Genomic DNA, 23232 nt, shown 5'->3' with positions numbered 1-23232 from the left:
CTTGGTCTCCCCCTCCACCTCACCCATATACTCTTCTAGTCAGTCTCTCATTCTCCATTCTCTCCATCCAGTCTCATTCTTGGTCTCCCCCTCCACCTCACCCACATACTCTTCTAGTCAGTCTCTCATTCTCCATTCTCCATCCAGTCTCATTCTTGGTCACCTTCTCCACCTCACTCACACTTCTAGTCAGTCTCTCTCCATATTCTCTATCCCTCCATCTCATCCTTGGTCACTGCCTTCACGTCGCTCACATACACTCTTCCAGTCAGTCTCTCACTCCATTCTCTCCACGCACACTTCTAGTCAGTCTCTCATTCTTCATAATCTCCATATGGACAGACTAATATTCCTTGAAAATTATAATGAAAGTCAGTTTATACCACAAATAGACTAAGATTCTTTATAAGTTCGTGGCCAAGAGCAAGCATCTCATTTCATGTCACTAACGGCCTCTCTCTCTCTCTCTCTCTCTCTCTCTCTCTCTCTCTCTCTCTCTCTCTCTCTCTCTCTCTCTCTCTCTCTCTCTCTCACACACACACACACACAATATCACAAACCCTATCTCTGCCATTTCCTCTCCAGTCTATGAATCTGACAACATCTCCATTTCCTGTGTATACACCGACATTGGGTATAATTATTACCAGTAAAACGCCTTTGTCGGCGAGGTATGTACCAGCGAGGCCATTTCAATCCGAAAGCATTGAAATATTGCCTTACACCCTGAGGATGCCTAGAGTATATTGATGGCTCTACCTGCCAAGTTTCATGCCTTTACCACAAACTGTCTGGCCTGTGACCTTTTTTTGAAGATTTTACGACATGCTGCACCTGGCGCGTCACCTGCTACGTGCACCACCTGGGTGTGATGAAACCTGTCAAAAACAAATATCAAAGAATTGGGCTATCATATGGTGCAAACCACGTAGTGATCCGCCTAGTGGTTGCTGAGATGTACTGTATGTTTCTCAAAAGCGTTTTAGTTGGGCAGCCCACATGAGAAACTGCCACTACTTGAGAGACTCGCGAGGGTATTATTATTGTTACTACTACTACTGCAACAACTACTACTACTACTATGGTCAGTATCTTCCACACGCCTCAGATGGTGCCATTTCTTCATGTATTCTTCAACTCCCTTCAAACCTGGCACAATTATTCCTTGGGAACATAATCCAAACACCGTGTTTATCTTTTGGATTTAGTTGTATATTTTTGAATGTTGTTTAGTGGGGTCAAAAGCCAAAACAAACAGTGAAATCTGGTATCACGTCGATGCCAACTTTTGCGAGAAGAGTGGGTCAATTACCTGTGTTCGTACTTGAGATTTTTTTTCTTAGATCTATTCGGTTTGAAATGCTGAAAGTCATATTATTATTATTATTATTATTATTGTTGTTGTTGTTGTTTTTATTGTTATGGTTCTTGTTGAGGCATGGATTAGGTTAAGCATGAGAGAGAGTTCTTGTTGAGGCATGGATTAGGTTAAGCATGAGAGAGAGTTCTTGTTGAGGCATGGATTAGGTTAAGCATGAGAGAGAGTTCTTGTTGAGGCATGGATTAGGTTAAGCATGAGAGAGAGAGAGAGAGAGAGAGAGAGAGAGAGAGGAAACCAGTGGTCATGCTTGCTTGGGTAACTGTGACGGAGGGGGAAGGAGGGGAGGAAAGATGGAGGGAGGGAAGAGGAGAGAGAGGGAGGAGGTAGAGAGGAAAGGTGAAGAGAGGGATGGAGGGAGGGGGAGATGGAGGATGAGGAGGGAAATGTAAAGAATGAGAGGCGGGAAGTAAGTGGGGAGGGGAGGGATGTGTGTGTGTGTGTGTGCGTGTGTGTGAAGATGAGAGAAAGTGTGTGTGTGTGTGTGTGTGTGTGTGTGTGTGTGTGTGAAGATGAGAGAGTGCGTGTGTGTGTGTGTGTGTGAAGATAGAGAAAGAGAGAGTGTGTATGTGTGTGTGTGTGAGAATGAGAAAGAGAGTGTGTATGTGTGGAGGTGAGAGAGAGAGAGAGTGTGTATGTGTGAGGATGAGAGAGTGTGGGGGGGGGGAGATGACGGAGAGAGCCCAGAGTGTGTGTGTGTGTGTGTGTGAAGATGAGAGGGAGTGTGTGTGTGTGTGTGTGAAGATGAGAGGGAGTGTGTGTGTGTGTGTGTATGAGAGAGAGAGTACATCATCAACTTTCTCTGACTTAACAAGGGAATTACCATGTCCAGCGCTGACTTTCCTTCCTCTCTCTCTCTCTCTCTCTCACACATCGTTTCTTCATTCCCTAACTTCTCTCGCCCTTTGTCTATCCATCTATCTGTCTGTCTATCTATATCCATCTATCTATCTATCTATATCTGTCTGTCTGTCTATTTATCTATCTAATATGTTAAAATAGACCTTTATATTAAAAAACATTATCATTCAGTTTTTTTTCCTTCCATATAATTTTTCCCAACTGATCTCTCTCTCTCTCTCTCTCTCTCTATCTCTCTCTCTCTCTCTCTCTCTCTCTCACACACACACACACACACACACACACACACACACACACACACACACACACACATCGTTTCTTCATTCCCCAACTTCTCTCTCCCTTTGTCTATCCATCTATCTGTCTATCTATCTATCAATCTTTTTATCTATCTCTGTTTATCTATCTAATACGTTAAAATAGACCATTATGATAAAAAGTTGCCACATCCACCTTGAATGCTGAATTGTAACACCATCTTAGCACTAAAACACATTGCTAGTCACGAAGAAGTGCTACGGAAAGAATGCAGAGCCGCAGCATTGTCTAAGTCCGTACCTGAGTTGTGATGATATGGAGGGATTGAGAGGGTGGAGCGTGAGAGACTGACTAGAAGAGTATGTGAGAGGAGGAGGGGTAGACCGAGGATGATATGGAGGGATTGAGAGGGTGGAGCGTGAGAGACTAACTAGAAGAGTGTGAGTGAGTGAGGAGGAGGGGTAGACCAAGGATGATATGGAGGGATTGAGAGGGTGGAGCGTGAGAGACTGACCAGAAGAGTGTGAGTGAGGAGGAGGGGTAGACCAAGGATGAAATGGAGGGATTGAGAGGGTGGAGCGTGAGAGACTGACTAGAAGAGTGTATGTGAGAGGAGGAGGGGTAGACCGAGGATGATATGGAGGGATTGAGAGGGTGGAGCGTGAGAGACTGACCAGAAGAGTGTGAGTGAGGAGGAGGGGTAGACCAAGGATGAAATGGAGGGATTGAGAGGGTGGAGCGTGAGAGACTGACTAGAAGAGTGTATGTGAGAGGAGGAGGGGTAGACCGAGGATGATATGGAGGGATTGAGAGGGTGGAGCGTGAGAGACTGACCAGAAGAGTGTGAGTGAGGAGGAGGGGTAGACCAAGGATGAAATGGAGGGATTGAGAGGGTGGAGCGTGAGAGACTAACTAGAAGAGTGTGAGTGAGTGAGGAGGAGGGGTAGACCAAGGATGATATGGAGGGATTGAGAGGGTGGAGCGTGAGAGACTGACTAGAAGAGTGTATGTGAGTGAGGAGGAGGGGGAGACCAAGGATGATATGGAGGGATTGAGAGGGTGGAGCGTGAGAGACTGACTAGAAGAGTGTATGTGAGTGAGGAGGAGGGGTAGACCAAGGATGAAATGGAGGGATGGAGATCAATATAAGGGAAGGGGGGTGTGAGTTGGAGGGAAGGCAGGCAGATAATAGAGGACAGGGCGACTTGGAGGCGATTTGTTTATGGCCACCCGGTACAGGATGAAGGCGTCAAGCAAGAGACAGATAGATTAGCGTCGCAAGATAATGATAGGTAAATAATAGGTAAAATAAATCGCTTAGGAAGAGGTGTTACGGAGACTCCTATTCCTCTTCAGCAAGATTGATTTATTTTCTTGCCTCCGTCAGTCGATTTTACTCAGCTTAGGTATTATTATTATTATTATTATTATTATTATTATTATTGGTGGTGGTGGTGGTTGTAGTAGTAGTGGTATTATATTATTATTATTATTATTACTACTACTGCTACTACTACTACTACTATTATTATTATTATTATTGGTGGTGGTGATGGTGGTAGTAGTAGTGGTATTATATTATTATTACTACTACTACTACTACTACTACTGCTGCTGCTGCTGCTACTACTACTACTACTACTACTGTTATTATTATTATTATTATTTTTATTATTATTATTATTATTATCCTACTACTACTACTACTGCTACTACTACTACTACTACTATTATTATTATTATTATCGGTGGTGGTGATGGTGGTGGTAGTAGTAGTAGTAGGAGTGATAGTGGTGGCAGTAACTGTAGTGGGGATGGTGGTTGTGGTGTTTGTGGTGTGGAGGGAAAAGTGAGAGGGGCTGATGTAAGAGAGAGAGAGACGGGGAGGACAGACATACAGACAGACACCTTCCGGGCCTTTCTGGACGGGTCGGCCTTAATTAGTGGAGTTCCTTTTCTGAGAGAGAGAGAGAGAGAGAGAGAAGCGAGACATAAACCCACAGTAGAGAGAGAGAGAGAACCGAGACAAACCCACAGTAGAGAGAGAGAGAGAGAACCGAGACAAACCCACAGTAGAGAGAGAGAGAGAGAGAGAGAGAGAACCGAGACATAAACCCACAGTAGAGAGAGAGAACCGAGACATAAACCCACAGTAGAGAGAGAGAGAGAGAGAGAACCGAGACATAAACCCACAGTAGAGAGAGAGAGAGAACCGAGACATAAACCCACAGTAGAGAGAGAGAGAGAGAGAGAGAACCGAGACATAAACCCACAGTAGAGAGAGAGAACCGAGACATAAACCCACAGTAGAGAGAGAGAGAACCGAGACATAAACCCACAGTAGAGAGAGAGAACCGAGACATAAACCCACAGTAGAGAGAGAGAGAGAACCGAGACATAAACCCACAGCAGAGAGAGAGAACCGAGACATAAACCCACAGTAGAGAGAGAGAGAGAGAACCGAGACATAAACCCACAGTAGAGAGAGAGAGAGAGAGAACCGAGACATAAACCCACAGTAGAGAGAGAGAGAGAGAGAGAACCGAGACATAAACCCACAGTAGAGAGAGAGAGAGAACCGAGACATAAACCCACAGTAGAGAGAGAGAGAGAAAACCGAGACATAAACCCACAGTAGAGAGAGAGAGAGAGAGAGAACCGAGACATAAACCCACAGGAGAGAGAGCACAGCCACAGAGCACATTACCAGACACTAGTAATGTTTCTGATTCAGGAAGTTGTTATTACTATTGTTACTCTTACTCCACCTCACTGTTGTGATGATGATGGTGATTGTTGTCGTCCACTCACTCGATGTAGTGCTGCTTTGGGTGTCTGCCCTTTCCTCTCTTCTCTCCTTCCTCTTCTGTCTTTCCTTCATTCTTTCCTTGTCCTTCTGCCTACGGGTAACTTTACACTCCCTCTTCTGTCTTTCATTCTTTCCTTCATTCTTTCCTCTTCCTTCTGCCTGTGGGTGACTCTACACTGAGTGACAAGCCAAATGGTTTCCTGTACACCAGGAAACCATTTCCTACGCTGGGTGGTAACCATATGACCAAATTATGGCGCCTGGTGGTTTAATGGGTAATTAAGGCGCTCCAATCGGATTGGGCAAGTGAAGGTTTATATCCAAGGGATGGTTGGGGTTTATTGCTCACGTAATGCCACTCAGGGATGAGTGAGGCTGGTCACTCATCTTAAATGTCAGGATCAACTTGCCTAGCCCCGGGTTCCTACGCTTCGCATGGGGCAACGTAGGATTGGATGATGAATGGATGGATTATTATTATTATTATTAATATTATTATTCCTATTTTGTGTTATTAGTACCGTATTATTTTTATTATGATGGTGATGTTACCGTTTTATTATTATTATTTATTATGATTATTATTATTATCATTATCATTATTATTATGTTTATCATCATCATCATGCACTAATTCATGGACTGGGAGGATTTTGTAAACAGTGCATCACAAAAGTAAACAGAGTGCAAAATGAAGAGGTGCATACATCATACATTACTCCTGAAGGCACTGACACCACCCTACACACACACACACACACACACACACACACACACACACACCATTCAAGTATCAGAACTCCCACACAAAAAACATCATAAACCACACACACACACACACACACACACACACACACACACACACACACACACACACACACACACACACACCATTCAAGTATCAGAACCCCCACACAAAAAACATCAGAAACCACACACACACACACACACACACACACACACACACACACAACATAACTAACACAACCCACACACAAAAAAAATAACCAAACACACACACACACACACACACACACACACACACACACACACACACCATTCAAGTATCAGAACCCCCACAAAAAACATCAGAAACACACACACCCCACACACACACACACACACACACACACACACACACACACACACACACCAAACAAGAATCACACCCCCCCCACAAAAAACATCAGAAACCACACACACACACACACACACACACACACACACACACACACACACACACACACACACCAAAAAAGTATCAGAACCCCCCCACAAAAAACATCATAAAACACACACACACACACACACACACACACACACACACACACACACACACACACACACACCATTCAAGTATCAGAACCCCCACACAAAAAACATCAGAAACCACACACACACACACACACACACACACACACACACACACACACACACACACACACACACCATTGAAGTATCAGAACCCCCACACAAAAAACATCAGAAACCACACACACACACACACACACACACACACACACACACACACACACACACACACACCATTCAAGTATCAGAACTCCCACACAAAAAACATCAGAAACCACACACACACACACACACACACACACACACACATTCAAGTATCAGAACCCCCACACAAAAAACATCAGAAACCACACACACACACACACACACACACACACACACACACACACACACACATATTCTGCTTGTGGGATAGAGACCATTGTTATTGTTTTTCAATGTTTAATCTTAATTACAAATACATTCTATAATTCTTTTGTTGCGTTTGCTGTTAACACGTCTTGCCTGTGTGTGTGTGTGTGTGTGTGTGTGTGTTGTGTGTGTGTGTGTGGTTTCTAATGCCTTTTTATTGTGTGTGTAGGGTCTGAAATTTGTGTGCTTTTTTCTGTGTGTGTGTGTGTGTGAGAGAGAGAGAGAGAGAGAGAGAGAGAGAGAGAGAGAATCCGTTGTGAGGGGGGGGAAGGGGAAGAGAGGTGAAGGAGAGTGGGAAATGGGGGAGAAAAAGTGGAATGATGGAGAGAGAGAGAGAGAGAGAGAGAGAGAGAGAGAGAGAGAGAGAGAGAGAGGAAAAGTAGAACTGAGGCATGGACACAAAAAGGAGAGAGAGAGAGAGAGTAAGAGTGGAACCAAAGTGTAGTCCCACAAAAAGGGGAGAGAGAGAGAGAGAGAGAAGGGGGACGTGACAGTTATAGGAGGTGGAGAGAGAGAGAGAGAGAGAGAGAAGGGGGACGTGACAGTTATAGGAGGTGGAGAGAGAGAGAGAGAGAGAGAAGGGGGACGTGACAGTTATAGGAGGTGGAGAGAGAGAGAGAGAAGGGGAACGTGAGTTATAGGAGACAGACAGACAGACAGACAAACAGACAGACGAGAGAGAGAGAGAAGGGGGACGTGACAGTTATAGGAGGTGGGGAGGGAGGGAGGGAAAGGGGAGAGGGAGAGAAGGTCAGGTTGGAAGCAAAGGGTCAGTGTGTCAAAGGTTACCCACCCCCTACCACACCACCACACTACCACTATACTATACTACCACACTACACTACACTACACTACCACACACCACTACACTGCCACACACCAATGTACTACACTACGCTGCCACACACCACTACACTTATACCACACACCACTATACACCACCACACTACACTACCACACACCACTATACACCACAACACTACACTACCGCATACCACTACACTACCACACACCGCTATACTACCACACGCCACTATACACCACAACACTACACTACCGCATACCACTACACTACCACACACCACTATACTACCACACACCACTATACACCACTACACTACACTACCGCATACCACTATACTACCACACACTACTATACTACCACACAACACTATACACCACAACACTACACTACCGCATACCACTACACTACCACACACTACTATACTACCACACAACACTATACACCACAACACTACACTACCGCATACCACTACACTACCACACACTACTATACTACCACACAACACTATACACCACTACACTACACTACCGCATACCAATACACTACCACACACCACTACGAGTATACTACCACACACCACTATACACCACTACACTACACTACCGCATACCAATACACTACCACACACCAGTACACTACCACACAACACTATACACCACTACACTACACTACCACACACCACTATACACCACTACACTACACTACCGCATACCAATACACTACCACACACCAGTACACTACCACACAACACTACACTACCACACAACACTACACTACCACACACCACTACACTACCACACCACTATACTACCACACACCACTATACACCACTACACTACCAAACCACTATACACCACTACACTACACTACCACACACCACTACACTATATTACACTACATGTTTACAATACACTACCACTATCATCATCATCACCACCACCACAACACTGCAATACACGTCACCACACCACACCACAATACTCTGCACTACACGTATTCAATACACTGTCATCGTCATCACGATCACCACACTTCACTTCTACCACCATTACACCACCACACTTCACTCCTACCACAACTACATCACCACACTGCACCACACTATAGAACCATACAACACAGCCATTACCACGAACCACCACACCACAACAACACACCACCACCAGCACCACCACACACCACTACTACACTACACTTCAAACCAAGTAACCTCTCTCTCTCTCTCTCTCTCTCTCTCTCTCTCTCTCTCTCTCTCTCTCTCTCTCTCTCTCTCTCTCTCTCTCTCATTCATATACCTCTCCCCTTCATTCTCGGTATATCTCTCCACCTCACTCACATTCACTCTTCCAGTCAGTCTCTCATTCGTTTTCGCCACATAGCCAGAATAAAATTGTGTGGTTATAGCAGGAATACATTAAAATGGAAGGGGCCAAAAACAAATCGTCTCCATGTCGCGCTCTTCACCGTCAGTCTGCCCTCCCTCCAACACACCACTCATATCTCTGTTGTCCCTCCACCTCATCCTCGGTATTCCACTCCACCTTACTAGCTGCACTCTCCTATTCAGTCTCTCATCGTCCGTCTCAAGGTATCCACACATGAATAAACTAAAAAAGGGGGCAGCCACAAATAAATCGTCTCCATGTCTCCCAGTTTTCCAAAATATCCACATGAATAGACTAAAAAGAGGAAGCAGCCACGAACAAATCGTCTCCATGTCTCCCAGTTTTCCAAAATATCCACATATGAATAGACTAAAAAGAGGAAGCAGCCACGAACAAATCGTCTCCACGTCTCCCAGTTTTTCAAAATACCCACATATGAACAGACTAAAAGAGGAAGCAACCACAAATAAATCGTCTCCATGTCTCCCAGTTTTTCAAAATATCCACATGTGAATAGACTAAAAGAGGGGGCAGCCACAAACAAATCGTCTCCATGTCTCCCAGTTTTCCAAAATATCCACAGATGAATAGACTAAAAGAGCAAGCAGCCACAAACAAATCGTCTCCACGTCTCCCAGTTTTCCAAAATACCCACATATGAATAGACTAAAAAGAGGAAGCAGCCACAAACAAATCGTCTCCACGTCTCCCAGTTTTCCAAAAATCCACATATGAATAGACTAAAAGGAAGCAGCCACAAGCAAATCGTCTCCACGTCTCCCAGTTTTCCAAAAATCCACATATGAATAGACTAAAAAGAGGAAGCAGCCACAAACAAATCGTCTCCGTGTCTCCCAGTTTTCCAAAATATCCACATATGAATAGACTAAAAGAGGAAGCAGCCACAAACAAATCGTCTCCACGTCTCCCAGTTTTCCAAAAATCCACATATGAATAGACTAAAAGAGGAAGCAGCCACAAACAAATCGTCTCCATGTCTCCCAGTTTTTCAAAATATCCACAGATGAATAGACTAAAAGAGGAAGCAGCCACAAACAAATCGTCTCCATGTCTCCCAGTTTTCCACCAAAAAAAAAAATCCAAAAAAATGTTGATAAAAAATACTTTCCATTTTTTATATATATTGAAAAAATTTGGCAATAGATAGATAGATAGATAGAAAGTTGAAGACGTCTGGCAATAGATAGGTGGATAGATAGATAGAAAGTTGAAGGCGTCTGACGATAGATAGATGGATAGAAAGTTGAAGGCGTCTGGCAATAGATAGATAGATAGATAGATAGAAAGTTAAAGGCGTCTGACAATATAGGTAGATAGATAGATATAGAAAATTGAAGGGACCTGACAATAGATAGATAGGAAAGTGAAGGTATCTGGCAATAGATAGATAGATAGAGAATTGAAGACGTCTGACAATAGATAGATAGAAAGTTGAAGGCGTCTGACAATATAGATAGATAGATAGAAAGTTGAAGGCGTCTGACAATAGATAGATAGATAGATAGAAAGTTGAAGGCGTCTGGCAATAGATAGGTAGATAGATGGATAGATAGAAAATTGAAGGCGTCTGACGATAGATAGATAGATAGAAAGTTGAAGGCGTCTGGAAATAGATAGATAGAAAGTTGAAGGCGTCTGGCAATAGATAGATAGAAAGTTGAAGGCGTCTGACAATAGATAGATAGATAGATAGAAAGTTGAAGGCGTCTGACAATAGATAGATAGATAGATAGAAAGTTGAAGGCGTTTGACAATAGATAGATAGAAAGTTGAAGGCGTCTGGAAATAGATAGATAGAAAGTTGAAGGCGTCTGGCAATAGATAGATAGAGAATTGAAGGTGTCTGACAGTAGATAGATAGATAGAAAGTTGAAGGCGTCTGGCAATATAGGTAGATAGATAGATAGATAGAGATAGAAGATTGAAGGGACCCGACAATAGATAGATAGATAGATAGAAAGTTGAAGGCGTCTGGCAATAGATAGGTAGATAGAAAGTTGAAGGCGTCTGGCAATAGATAGGTAGATAGATAGATAGATAGAAAGTTGAAGGCGTCTGGTAATAGATAGGTGGATAGATAGATAGAAAATTGAAGGCGTCTGACGATAGATAGATAGATAGAAAGTTGAAGGCGTCTGACAATAGATAGATAGATAGATAGACAGAAAAGTGAAGGTGTCTGGCAATAGATAGGTGGATAGATTGATAAAAAATTAAAGGCGTCTGGTAATAAATAGACAGATAGATGGTAAATTGAAGACATTGGCAATAGATAGACAGATAGATAGAAAATTGAAGGCGTCTGACAATAGGTAGGTAGGTAGATAGATAGATAGATAGATAGAAATTTGAAGGCGTCTCGCAGTAGATAGGTAGATAGATAGAAAGTTGAAGGCGTCTGACAATAGATAGATAGAAATTTGAAGGCGTCTGGTAATAGATAGGTAGATAGATAGAAAATTGAAGGCGTCTGACAATAGATAGATAGAAAGTTGAAGGCGTCTGGAAGTAGATAGATAGATAGGTAGGTAGATAGATGGAAAGTTGAAGGCGTCTGACAATAGAGAAAATTGAAGGCGTCTGGCAATAGATAGACAGATAGATAGAAAATTGAAGTGAAAGTTGGAGTTGCTATTACACTCTTTCTTTTACTATATTGGGAGCTGTCACGAGGGGGAGGGGGGCGGTGAGATGTGCGTGTGGAGGATGCCGGTGTTTTTTTTTATGCGAGGAAGAAGGAACCAAAGGCCACGACCCCGCAATTATTGTTCCTTCCAAGAGAAAAACAAAATACAAGAGAGACAAATTCAAGATCCGATCATTTCGAGATGCCTGGACACACTGCGTTTGAAAGACTGGAGATCATAGGAAGCAGGAAATACGACAGAGGGAGACAGTTCCAGAGTTGATAGCCATGTGGTGGTGGTGGTAGTTGTGATAGTAGTGGTAGTGGTAGTAGTAATAACAATAATAATAAAAATAATACAGCAATGGTAATAGTAGTAGTGGTAATAATAATAATAATGGTAGTAGTAGGAGTAATAGTAATAATAAAAATAATAATAATAATAATAATAATAATAATAATAATAATGGTAGTAGTGGTAGTAATAATAATAATAATAATAATAGTAGTAGTAGTAGTACCGTAACAGTAGTAACAGCAGCAGTAGTAATAGTTATAGAACAGCGAATTAAATATAGCACGGTAGTGGAAGGGAGGGGAGGGAGGGGGAGGCCAAGGATGAGATGGAGGGATGGAGTGGAGAGGTATATGAGAGGTGGGTGTGAGCTGGGAGCAGGGCAGTGAAATGGCAGGGGACAGGGCGACATGGAGAAGATTTGTTTGTGGCCACCCCTTACGGGATTAAGGCGTCTGGCAATAGATAGATAGATAGACGGTAGTAAAAGCAAGAATTTAAGCTTGGAATTCACCATAAAATATTAGGCTATGAAGGTCTTTTTATTTTACTGGTTTATTCATTTTATTGGCTATTACTCAGAGTGAAAATCAGGAAGTGTGTGTGTGTGTAAGAGAGAGAGAGAGAGTGTGTGTGTGTGTGTGTGTGTGTGTGTGTGGAGTGTGAGAGAGTGTGTGTGTTGTGTTGTGTTTTGGGTGGGTGTGTTGTGTTGTGAGAGAGAGAGAGAGAGAGTGTGTTGTGTTGTGTTGTGTGTATGTGTGTGTTGTGTTGTGTTGTGTTGTGTTTATGAGAGAGAGTGTGTGTGTGTGTGTGGGTTGTGTGTGTGTTTTGTGTTTATGAGAGAGAGTGTGTGTTGTGTTGTGTTGTGTGTGTGTGTGTGTGTGTGTTTTGTATTTATGAGAGAGAGTGTGTGTTGTGTTGGTTTGTGTGTGTGTGTGTGTGTTTTGTGTTTATAAGAGAGTGTGTGTTGTGTTGGTTTGTGTGTGTGTGTGTTTTGTGTTTATGAGAGAGTGTGTGTTGTGTTGGTTTGTGTGTGTGTGTGTTGTGTTGTGTTGCGTGTGTGTGTGTGTGTGTGTGTGTAGAGAGAGAGAGAATGGAAGAAAACAGAATGTGTATCTAGTGAATGATGGTGTGAGCTAGGTCAGTTTGAGAAAATATGGTGAGAGGTAGACGAAAGATAGATAGATAGAGACTGATAAAGAGTGAGAGAGAGAGGGAGGGGAGGACGGATGAAAATAGAATGCGTGGGAAAGTATCTAGTGAATGTGTGAGCTAGGTCAGTTTGAGAAAATGAGAGAGGGAGGGAGGGAGAGAGAGAGGGTTGGGGGAGAGAGAGAGAGATGGTGTGTGGATTTAAGGAACATTGAGAGTGTGTTTTTATATTTTGCGTGGCTTTAGGGGAGGTGTGTGTGTGCGTGCGTGCGTGTGCGTGTGTGTGTGTGTGTGTGTGTGTGTGTGTGTGTGTGTGTGTGTGTGAGAGAGAGAGAGAGAGAGAGAGAATATTATGGAAAAAAATAAAGAGAGTGTGAGAGAATTTCCAGTGAATATGTGAACTGGATCAGTTTGAGAATATAAAGTACGTTGAGACAAGGGGTAGAGAGAGAGAAGAGAGAGAGAGAATTTGCCATCATAAAAACTAGATCAATCTTATCCATATAATTGCTGTTTGAGAGAGAAAGAGAGAGAGAATCATAAACTCAGAGAAAGAGAGAGAGAGAGAGGGAGGGAGAGAGAGAATCATTAACTCAGAGAGAGAGAGAATCATTAACCCAGAGAGAGAGAATCATTAACTCAAAGAGAGAGACAGACAGACAGACACTCATTAACTCAGAGAAAGAGAGAGAGAGAGAGAATCATTAACTAAGAGAATGAGAGAGAGAGAGAGAGAGAGAGAATCATTACCCCAGAGAGAGAGAGAGAATCATTAACCCAGAGAGAGAGAGAGAGAGAGAGAGAGAGAGAATCATTAACCCAGAGAGAGAGAGAGAGAATCATTAACCCAGAGAGAGAGAGAGAATCATTAACTCAGAGAGACAGGGAGAGAGAGAGAGAATCATTAATCCAGAGAGAGAGAGAGAGAGAGAGAGAATCATTAACCCAGAGAGAGAGAGAGAATCATTAATCCAGAGAGAGAGAGAGAGAATCATTAACCCAGAGAGAGAGAGAGAGAGAGAGAGAGAGAATCATTAACTCAGAGAGACAGGGAGAGAGAGAGAGAATCATTAATCCAGAGAGAGAGAGAGAGAGAGAGAGAGAATCATTAACCCAGAGAAAGAGAGAGAGAGGGAATCATTAACCCAGAGAGACAGACAGAGAGAAAGAGAGAGAGAGACAGACAGACAGACAGACAGAAAGGGAGAGAATCATTAACCCAGAGAGAGAGAGAGAGAGAGGCCTTGCATTCCCTTGGAGGTGGTGTAGCCTTCATGGTATTTGAAAAGATTACACGTGAGTCACAATTCCGCTAAGCTAGAACAGGACATGGGGTAGGAAGTAGAGGAGTACATTCACCAACCCTCCCCAAAAATACCCTCTGAGTGTATAGCATCATCATCATCATCATTTATTGTCATCACCATCATCATCATCACCAGTATCACTCATTATCATCATCATCATCATCATCCTGTATTGTCATCACCATCATCATCATCATCATCATCACCAGTATCACTCATTATCATCATTTATTGTCATCACCATCATCATCATCATCATCATCATCATCACCATCACCAGTATCACTCATTATCACCATCTTGATCTTCATCACTTATCATCATTTACTCTCATCATCATCACTATCACTAGCATTACCACCATCATCAATATCATCATCATCATAATTGTCACCACCATTATCATCATCATCACCAACACTAGAATATGGTGCTAGTCACGAAGAAGTGCTATGGAAAGGATGTAGAGCCTATCCTTGTCTTATTCTGCCACTGAGCTAGGGAAATAGGCTGCAAAAAGACGAACTCTCTCTCTCTCTCTCTCAAATTGGTGACAGGTGGTGATCCATTGTTTTTATGAGAGAGAGAGAGAGAGAGAGAGAGAGAGAACCACAGGAAGTAACTTTGTCATTATAAGGGTGGAGGGGGTCGTGTGTGTGTGTGTGTGTGTGTGTGTGTGTGTGTGTGTGTGTGTAAGGGTGGAGGGGGTCTCGTGTGTGTGTGTGTGTGTGTGTGTGTGTGTGTGTGTGTGTAAGGGTGGAGGGGGTCTCGTGTGTGTGTGTGTGTGTGTGTGTGTGTGTGTAAGGGTGGAGGGGGTCTCGTGTGTGTGTGTGTGTGTGTGTGTGTGTGTGTGGAGGTGGGATTGTGTGTGTGTGTGTGTGTGTGTGTGTGTGTGTGTGTTTGTGGTGGGGGTCTCGTGTGTGTGTGTGTGTGTGTGTGTGTGTGTGTGTGTGTGTGTGTAAGGGTGGAGGGGGTCTTGTGTGTGTGTGTGTGTGTGTGTGTGTGTGTGTGTAAGGGTGGAAGGGGTCTTGTGTGTGTGTGTGTGTGTACAGTATAAGGGTGGAGGGGGTCTTGTGTGTGTGTGTGTGTGTACCTCATGTCTGGATGAATCCTGTAGATGTCGTTACTGAGTAGTGATAATTTCTTTTAGATTGCTGTCAAGGCAACACCAATTTAAGATGCAGCTTCTGACGGTTGATATGTAGGTAGATACAGATAGATAGATCTATATGTCTATCTCCTCTCCATCCCTGCATCTCATTTCACTGCCCTGCTCCCAGCTCACACCCCCCTCTCTCATATACCTCTCCATTCTATCCTCAATCTATCTCTTGCTGGATGCCTTAATTCCTGAAGGGGTGGCCACAAACAAATTGCCTCCTTGTTGCCCTGTCCCCTGCCATTTCACTGCCCTGCTCCCAGCTCACACCCCCCTCTCTCATATACCTCTCCACTCCATCCCTCCATCTCATCCTTGGTTGTTGTTCGTCCTTAGTTGTTCTTTCTATCTATCTATTGCCAGATGCCTTAATCCCATAAGGGGTGGCCACAAACAAACTGCCTCCATGTCATCCTGTCCCCTGCCATTTCACTGCCCTGCTTAGTTGTTCATATATATAATTTCTTTCTCCCTCAGCTATGAGTGGTGATGGTGTGGTGCGTGTGGGTCGTGGTCCGCGTGCCCTGGAGGCGTGGGCGCGCTCGGCCACGCAGGGCTACGCTGGCGTGTCCATCTCTAACATGACCACCGCCTGGAGGGACGGACTCGCCTTCTGTGCCATCATACACAAATTCAGGCCGGACCTTATGTGAGTTGAGCTGCTTTTTCTTTCCCCTTAAGACCATATTGGAAGTGAGGGAGTGTGTGTGTGTGTGTGTGTGTGTGTGTGTGTGTGTAATTCACCGGGTCGGTCAGGATCACTTGATGGTCGTGATCGTCAGCTTTTTACCCTCCCAGAAGGGAACTGAGAGCTCATATAGTCCGATCTAAGGGCAAGGCTGTGACCTTCACACGCGCACACCCGTCCCCTTGCTCGAGGGGGACAGTAACCACCCACTTCGTCAGTGAAACTTTTCGCAACCTGAGCGAGGCACGAACTCCAGTCCACCATTTGGCAAGCGAGAACGTTACCACTGCACCAGCGAGCGGTGTGTGTGTGTGTCTCCCATCACAGCATCCAGCATCAGATAAACCAATACCTATTATGCTTCAAACCATCCCATACATACCAGCATCCTGTACTGTATGTTATCTGTTATTTTGTTTCATTTATAAAGGCTTCAACATGTTTGCATTTATCGGCCTTGGTCACCTAATGGCTGCTCTCCACTCCACTCAGTCTCTAGCGCTGTCTCTGTTCAGTCCCTTGTCACACTGCACGATCTTGTCCCAGGTAATATATATCATTGTAATACTGGCATAGTTTGTATCAGGAACATGCAAAAGGATAGTGAGTTGTAATATGCATAATAATTCACAGTGGTAAAGATGTTACAGTACAAGATTCCAGATATACATAGAACACAGTCTTGAGTCCAGCATCTACATTTCGTACATGACAAGAATAGAGAGTGAGAGACTAATGAGGAGAGTGTATGTGAGTGAGGCAGATGGGGGGGAGAGGGAGGGGGAGGCTGGGGATGAGATGACGGGATGGAGTGGAGGGGTATATGAGAGAGGGAGGTGTGTGAACTGGGGAGAGGGCAGTGAAATGGCAGGGGACTAAGTTTGCTTGAAATTGTATGAGTCTTAGTTATGTTGTGGGAATGAGTCTTCTTGGTTACTAGATAAATCATTCTTTCAGTCTGACTAAACGTAACTGTCAGCTGAGGTGAAAAATTATAGAGATTTTTGTCATCTACCTGTCTATAGCCAGAAGCCTTAATCCCGTAAGGGGTGACCACTTTTGTTTGTCTTTTTAATTAGATGTTTTACGGGGAGGGGCACTAACCCTCCGCCAACCCACTTGTTGACACGTTGGGAATATCTTTGTCGTCTAGCTGTGTATAGCCAGGTGCCTTAATCCCAGTAAGGGTGGTCACTATTGTTTGACCTTTGTTGTTTTATGGGGAGGGGCACTAACCCTCCACCGACCCACCTGTTGACACATAAGAAACACCTTTGTCATGCTGGAGCAAATATGCTGTAACTGGTGTTTTGTTTGCAGAGAGTTCTCATCACTACGTGCCAGTGACATCCTGGAGAACAATGCGCTGGCGTTCCGCGTGGCAGAGCAGCAGCTGGGCATCCCGGCACTGCTGGACGCTGAGGACATGTTACACAACCCCGTGCCAGACCGACTCTCTGTCCTCACATACGTATCACAGTTCTACCAGCTGTTTAGCGGCTCTGGCCTGCCCAACAGCCTACTGCCAAAGAACAATGGCAGCACACAGCAAAACAAGGTAGGAAGGGACAGTATACCTTCTGTTTATTGGTTTACAGTATGTCTCAGTTTACCATACGTATCACTGATGTGGTCTTCCCAACAGTCTGCTACCAGGAATACAGACAATACCATACACAGCAATTCAAGGTATGAATGTACTGTGAGGGACTAAAGTTTTACTAAAAATTCACAATAATGTCCTCCGTTGGCTAATTTCCAAAGCTAAGAGAGGCTTGGTAGGTTAGCGTATGTTTCTCTGCCCATAGATGTTGCTCTTTGATGTGGTGCATCAGGGAGGAAGACAATGCATGTCCCCAAGTGTGAAGTGGATGCAGTGCAATATTAGGCCAACGTTTGTTCATGAACTTACATTATGCATTTCCTTTGCATGTTGTTTATTATACACCTCACGGTTGTACCAGACATTCAGTTGATGTGGTGTTCCCCGCAAATACTGCCATTAACAGTGAGCATAACACACCATTGGCCACCCCGTTTGGGATACATGGCGTCTGACAATGAATGAATGAAATAACACAAGGTAGATATGTAAACAGTATAAGCAGTAGAACCTTTATTAACAAGCACTGATGGAAATTTCAGACTGCCAGATAAAAAATGTTGCCAGTTACATGAAGATGAACTAATCAACAGCATGTCCATTGAAAAGGGCCACACACTCACTTACTCACCATTGTAGCCCCCAGAATCCTGACTCTGTTTCACAGTCATAATCTTCTATACCAGTTTGCTTCGTATTGCTTATTACAGTAGATAGCCAGTCCAGTGACTACCAAGTAAAAAAAAATGTGATCCACTCCCATGCAACAAATTTATCCAGCCACTTATTAGCTGGCACTTTCAGAACAGAAAAAGAAGGGGAATCAGTCCTTGTCAGAGACATTCCTCGTCAGTACTAGGCAACACACTGAACTGAGTGGCTTGTAAGACAGTTAACAGCCCACTGGGATTGGTGAATAAAAGAAAAAATAGTTTAAGGTGAGTGTATTGAGGGGGTTGGGGTTTATTGCTTACGTAATACCACTTGGATGAGTGAGGCTGGTCATTCTCATCTAAAATGTCAGGACCAACTTGCCTAGCCCTGGGCTCCTACGCTTCTCTTGGGGCAATGTAGGATTGGGTGATGGATGGATGGATGGTTGGTTAATTGAAGGTAAGGCTATCAAGGAATCATTGTAGCTGTTCATATATCAGTCCTGTCTGTCTTTGTTATGTATGTTATGTTTATGTGTCAGTCAGTGTTATCAGTGTTTTTCTCCGTTAACAGAAAGATCAGACAACCCTTCCAGCAAGACCAGCCAAGGACCAGAGCGATCGCAAGTCTCCGGTTCTCTCCCCCCGACAGATAAAGACCGAGACACCGCAGGCCAAGGCAGATAAGGTCAGTGCACTGCTGTGGGGTTGTGCTTGGGCTGGGCTGGGGGGTCAGAGGTTGTTTTCTGAATATTGGTGCAGTTAGAGTCCCAGATTATAGTGTCATAATTTGTTAGTGGAGGGGGAGAGGGGGAGGGGGAGGCCAAGGATGAGATAGAGGGATGGAGTGGAGAGGTATACGAGAGAGGGGGTGTGTGAGCTGGGAGCAGGGCAGTGAAATGGCGGGGGACAGGGCGACATGGAGGCAGTTTGTTTGTGGCCACCCCTTATGGGATTAAGACATCTGGCAATAGATAGATAGGCTGTGATAATTACTTTAACTTCCTATTATTCCAATTTCCCTTCATTCCACCACTTTGGCCTCCCAGTATGTCTGTGTCTAATTATTCTTGAATCTATCGGCTACATTTATGTGGAGCTACAGAACGTGGCGAATGTTTTGGCGTATCAGATGGGGCCAGGATTCCGGGGACTTGAATATTGAGTGAATGGAAGCGTGGCCTATTGACTCTATTGGATACATTTATGTGAAGCTATAGAATGTTGTGAATGTTTTTGGCATATCAGATAGAGCCAGGATTCCGGGGGCTTGATTGATGAGCAATTGGAAACGTGGCCCATTGACTCTATCGGATACGTATATGTGAAGCTAAAGGACATGGTGAATGTTTCTGGCGTATCAGATGGGGCCAGGATTCCGGGGGCTTGAATGATGAGTGAATGGAAGTGTGGCTCATTGGATTGGGCAAATTTGGGCTGTCTGGACATTGCTACTCCTCACCCTGCCCTAAGGTGGGGAAGGAGGTCCGGATGATGATGATGATGATGGTGACTTATTATTACATGGTTCCACAGCTTCTTCCACACGGGGGTAGGATAGTTACGCTGTCTTAAATGTAATGTAGTACAGTAGTTTACCCTCAGCCCTATACAACTCAGAGGGGTTAGTTTTAATATGGTTTTTACATTATTTACTTGGTTTGTACACCCGGGGAAAGTTCCGCGTTATACACTCGCCCACCACTTTGAAATGGTATATAAATGTGAGACAAGTGGTAGCTAAGCAGTAGCCAACATTCATCTATCTGGTAACTGTGTGAGAAGGATGGGGATGGAGGAGGGAGGGGTAGGAACTATCAGCTCCCCCAGCCTTCCTCCTCCCTTAACCTCTCCCCTCCCACACAGTGGTACCAGACATTTGAGTGTCTGGCTACTGCTTCACTAGTGGTTGTCTCACACATAAAGGTATGAACTGGCAGGCAGGTGTTTAAGGCAGAACTTTCCTCAGGTGTACATGGTTCCACAGAGAGCTAGTTTTTACATGGTTCCACCCTTTCTTCCACTAAGGGCAGTAGGATGCTTCTTGTACCATATATATAACACAGTACAGTAGTTTACCACTAGGCCTATACAGCTCAGAGGGGTTAGTTTTTATATGATTTGTACATGGTTCCACAGAGGGGCTAATTTTTACATGAGTCCTTGTGGGATTAAGGCGTCTGGGAATAGATAAATAGATAGATAGACAGTAGTTTACCCTCAAGCCGGTACAGCTCAGAGGGGTTAGGTTTTATCTGGTTATTACATTTTTTACATGGTTCCACAGAGGGGCTAGTTTTTACTTGGTTCCTTGCAGGATTAAGGCGTCTGGCAATAGATAGATAGCTAGATAGATAGATAGATAGACAGTAGTTTACTCTCAGGCCTATACAGCTCAGAGGGGTTAGTTATTTGTGGGTAAAGTGATGCTGTTCATTCTTGCTGCCATAAGAGTTTCAGGAAGCGTAGATGAGGCCTCGTATTTTGGAGTAATTAATGGATGTTGTTGGTAATCTCTTCACTATACCCATTTTTTTCTATCTATCAATCTATCTATTCCCAGACACCTTAATTCTGTAAGGGGTGGCCACAAACAAATCGCCTCCATGTCACCCTGTCCCCCGCCATTTCACTGCCCTGCTCCCAGCTCACACCCCCCTTCCCTCATATACCTCTCCACTCCATTTTTTTTTTTTTTATCGAGGCAAAGATGCACTTGACAGGTTCGTGATGGTGGGATGAAGGCAACATTACTTCATAGCCTTTTTAGTTGTTTGCTTTATCAATTGACAACATATATTTGAGAGGGAAAGTTGGGTTAGTAAATGTTATTCAGACATGTTGCATTCAGCCAAGCATCACCAACCAGTCAAGTGCACCTTCGCCTCCGTAAAAAAGCTGGGTACAGGAGGTGTGTGTCCATCTATCTATCTATCTGTTGCCAGACGCCGTAATCCTGTAAGGGGTGGCCACAAACAAATTGCCTCCATGTCGCCCTGTCTCCCACCGTTTCACTGCCCTTTCACTGTCATCAGCTGAATGAATTGTCTGGTGTCTTGTAATATAAAGAAGCATCATTGTGGGATTAGGTGTTATTTTAGCCTTTAGTCTTCTCTCTTGCTTATAGTTTTGGTGCCCTGATCTGTTTTAATTTAGATGTGGGAGTTTGTAACATAGAAAATGATCCTAAAGTTACATTGACTAAGGATATGAGAAAGGTAGATGGAAATGGCTACAGTGGTTGTCTGTGGTCATCGTCATATTAATGGATCTTATGAGTGGAGCCTGTGGAGTCAAATGGAGAGACAGACTGACAAATGAGGAATGAAGGAGCATTGTAGTGTGGATTTGGATGTGATAGGAAGCGTTAGGAGAAACACACTGAGGTGGTTTGGCCATGTGGTGAGGATGGAGAGTGAGAGACTGATGAGGAAAGTGTATGTGAGTGAGATGGAGGGGGAGAAAGGGAGGGGGAGGCCAAGGATGAGATGGAGGGATGGAGTGGAGAGGTATATGAGAGAGGGGGGGTGTTAGCGGGAAGCAGGGCAATGAAATGGCGGGGGACAGGGCGACATGGAGGCAATTTGTTTGTGGCCACCCCTTACGGGATTAAGGCGTCTGGGAATAGATAGATAGATGATTTGGTTCCAGCGCTGTGTTAATCTGATGCTAATGTTGCCTTGTCCCAGAACAGTGCCAGTTTGTGCTGTCTTATACCATGACTCCAGTATTATCCTGTCTCAAATCTGTCTATCTATCTATCTGTCTACAGCCTGAAGCCCTAATCCCGCAAAGGGTGGCCACAGACAAAATGCCTCCAAGTCGCTCTGTCACCCACCATTTGACTGCCCTCCCCACAGCTCACTCCCCCCTCCCTCATATGCCTCTCAACTCCATCCCTCCACCTCATCCTCAGTTTTCCCCTCCCTCTCCCTCCCTCCTTATGGCTGTTATTGTTGCTGCAGGCCTGTAGTGCATATCGTCACCCTCATAAACAAACTGCCTGTCATTTTTCGGTGATTTCTGGGTTCTTGCCTAAATCAATCCTTTGTCACTTGGCGCACTTTCCACATGAAAAAATCATATGAATATTTATATCTATCAAGAAGTTCTAAAAGGATAAACATTGAATTAATACGAACAAGAAGAAAATGAGATGGTATTTTTCGATTTCCCGATAAGTAGAAAATATGACTTAGGCAATTTGTTTATGAAGGTGACGATTAAAAGCCTATATTTTATGGCATATAAGATTCTCATGTTGTCAGGATACAGTACTTTGGGCAGATATGACCCTGATATAGTACAGTACCTTTGCCACATAACTGCGATTGTGATGTGGTTGGTAGAGCACGTGGTATTGACTGAACAGCTGTGCATTGTACCCCATGCTTGGACTGCTGGTTTGTTGCTAGAAAAGGTATATACACCCACCACAAATTGACTTAGGACCTACACACAGAATTGCTATGGGAGAGTTGTCTGTCTGTGCTTTGTGTTTCTACCTCTA

The 23232-nt window shown here is 44.0% G+C and overlaps 1 protein-coding gene across 1 annotated transcript in view; it reads left to right on the top strand.

Annotated features, from left to right (window-relative positions):
- The window catches only part of MICAL-like (protein), an 83033-nt gene that overhangs the window by 19024 nt on the left and 40777 nt on the right, over window positions 1–23232 (top strand). The window contains exons 2-4 of the mRNA XM_080265382.1: window positions 16256–16427; window positions 17787–18024; window positions 19297–19410. Of these exons, the coding sequence (XP_080121508.1) occupies window positions 16258–16427; window positions 17787–18024; window positions 19297–19410 (522 nt within the window). The 5' untranslated portion in view covers window positions 16256–16257. The remainder of the gene's footprint in view (window positions 1–16255; window positions 16428–17786; window positions 18025–19296; window positions 19411–23232) is intronic.

The sequence above is a fragment of the Coenobita brevimanus genome, chromosome 15 (genome assembly GCF_032717465.1).
Source record: "Coenobita brevimanus isolate Jiangsu-jjx chromosome 15, ASM3271746v2, whole genome shotgun sequence".
NCBI lineage: Eukaryota > Metazoa > Arthropoda > Malacostraca > Decapoda > Coenobitidae > Coenobita > Coenobita brevimanus.
The sequence above is the reverse complement of the archived record's forward strand: the minus strand, read 5'-3'. Positions and strand labels throughout refer to the sequence as shown.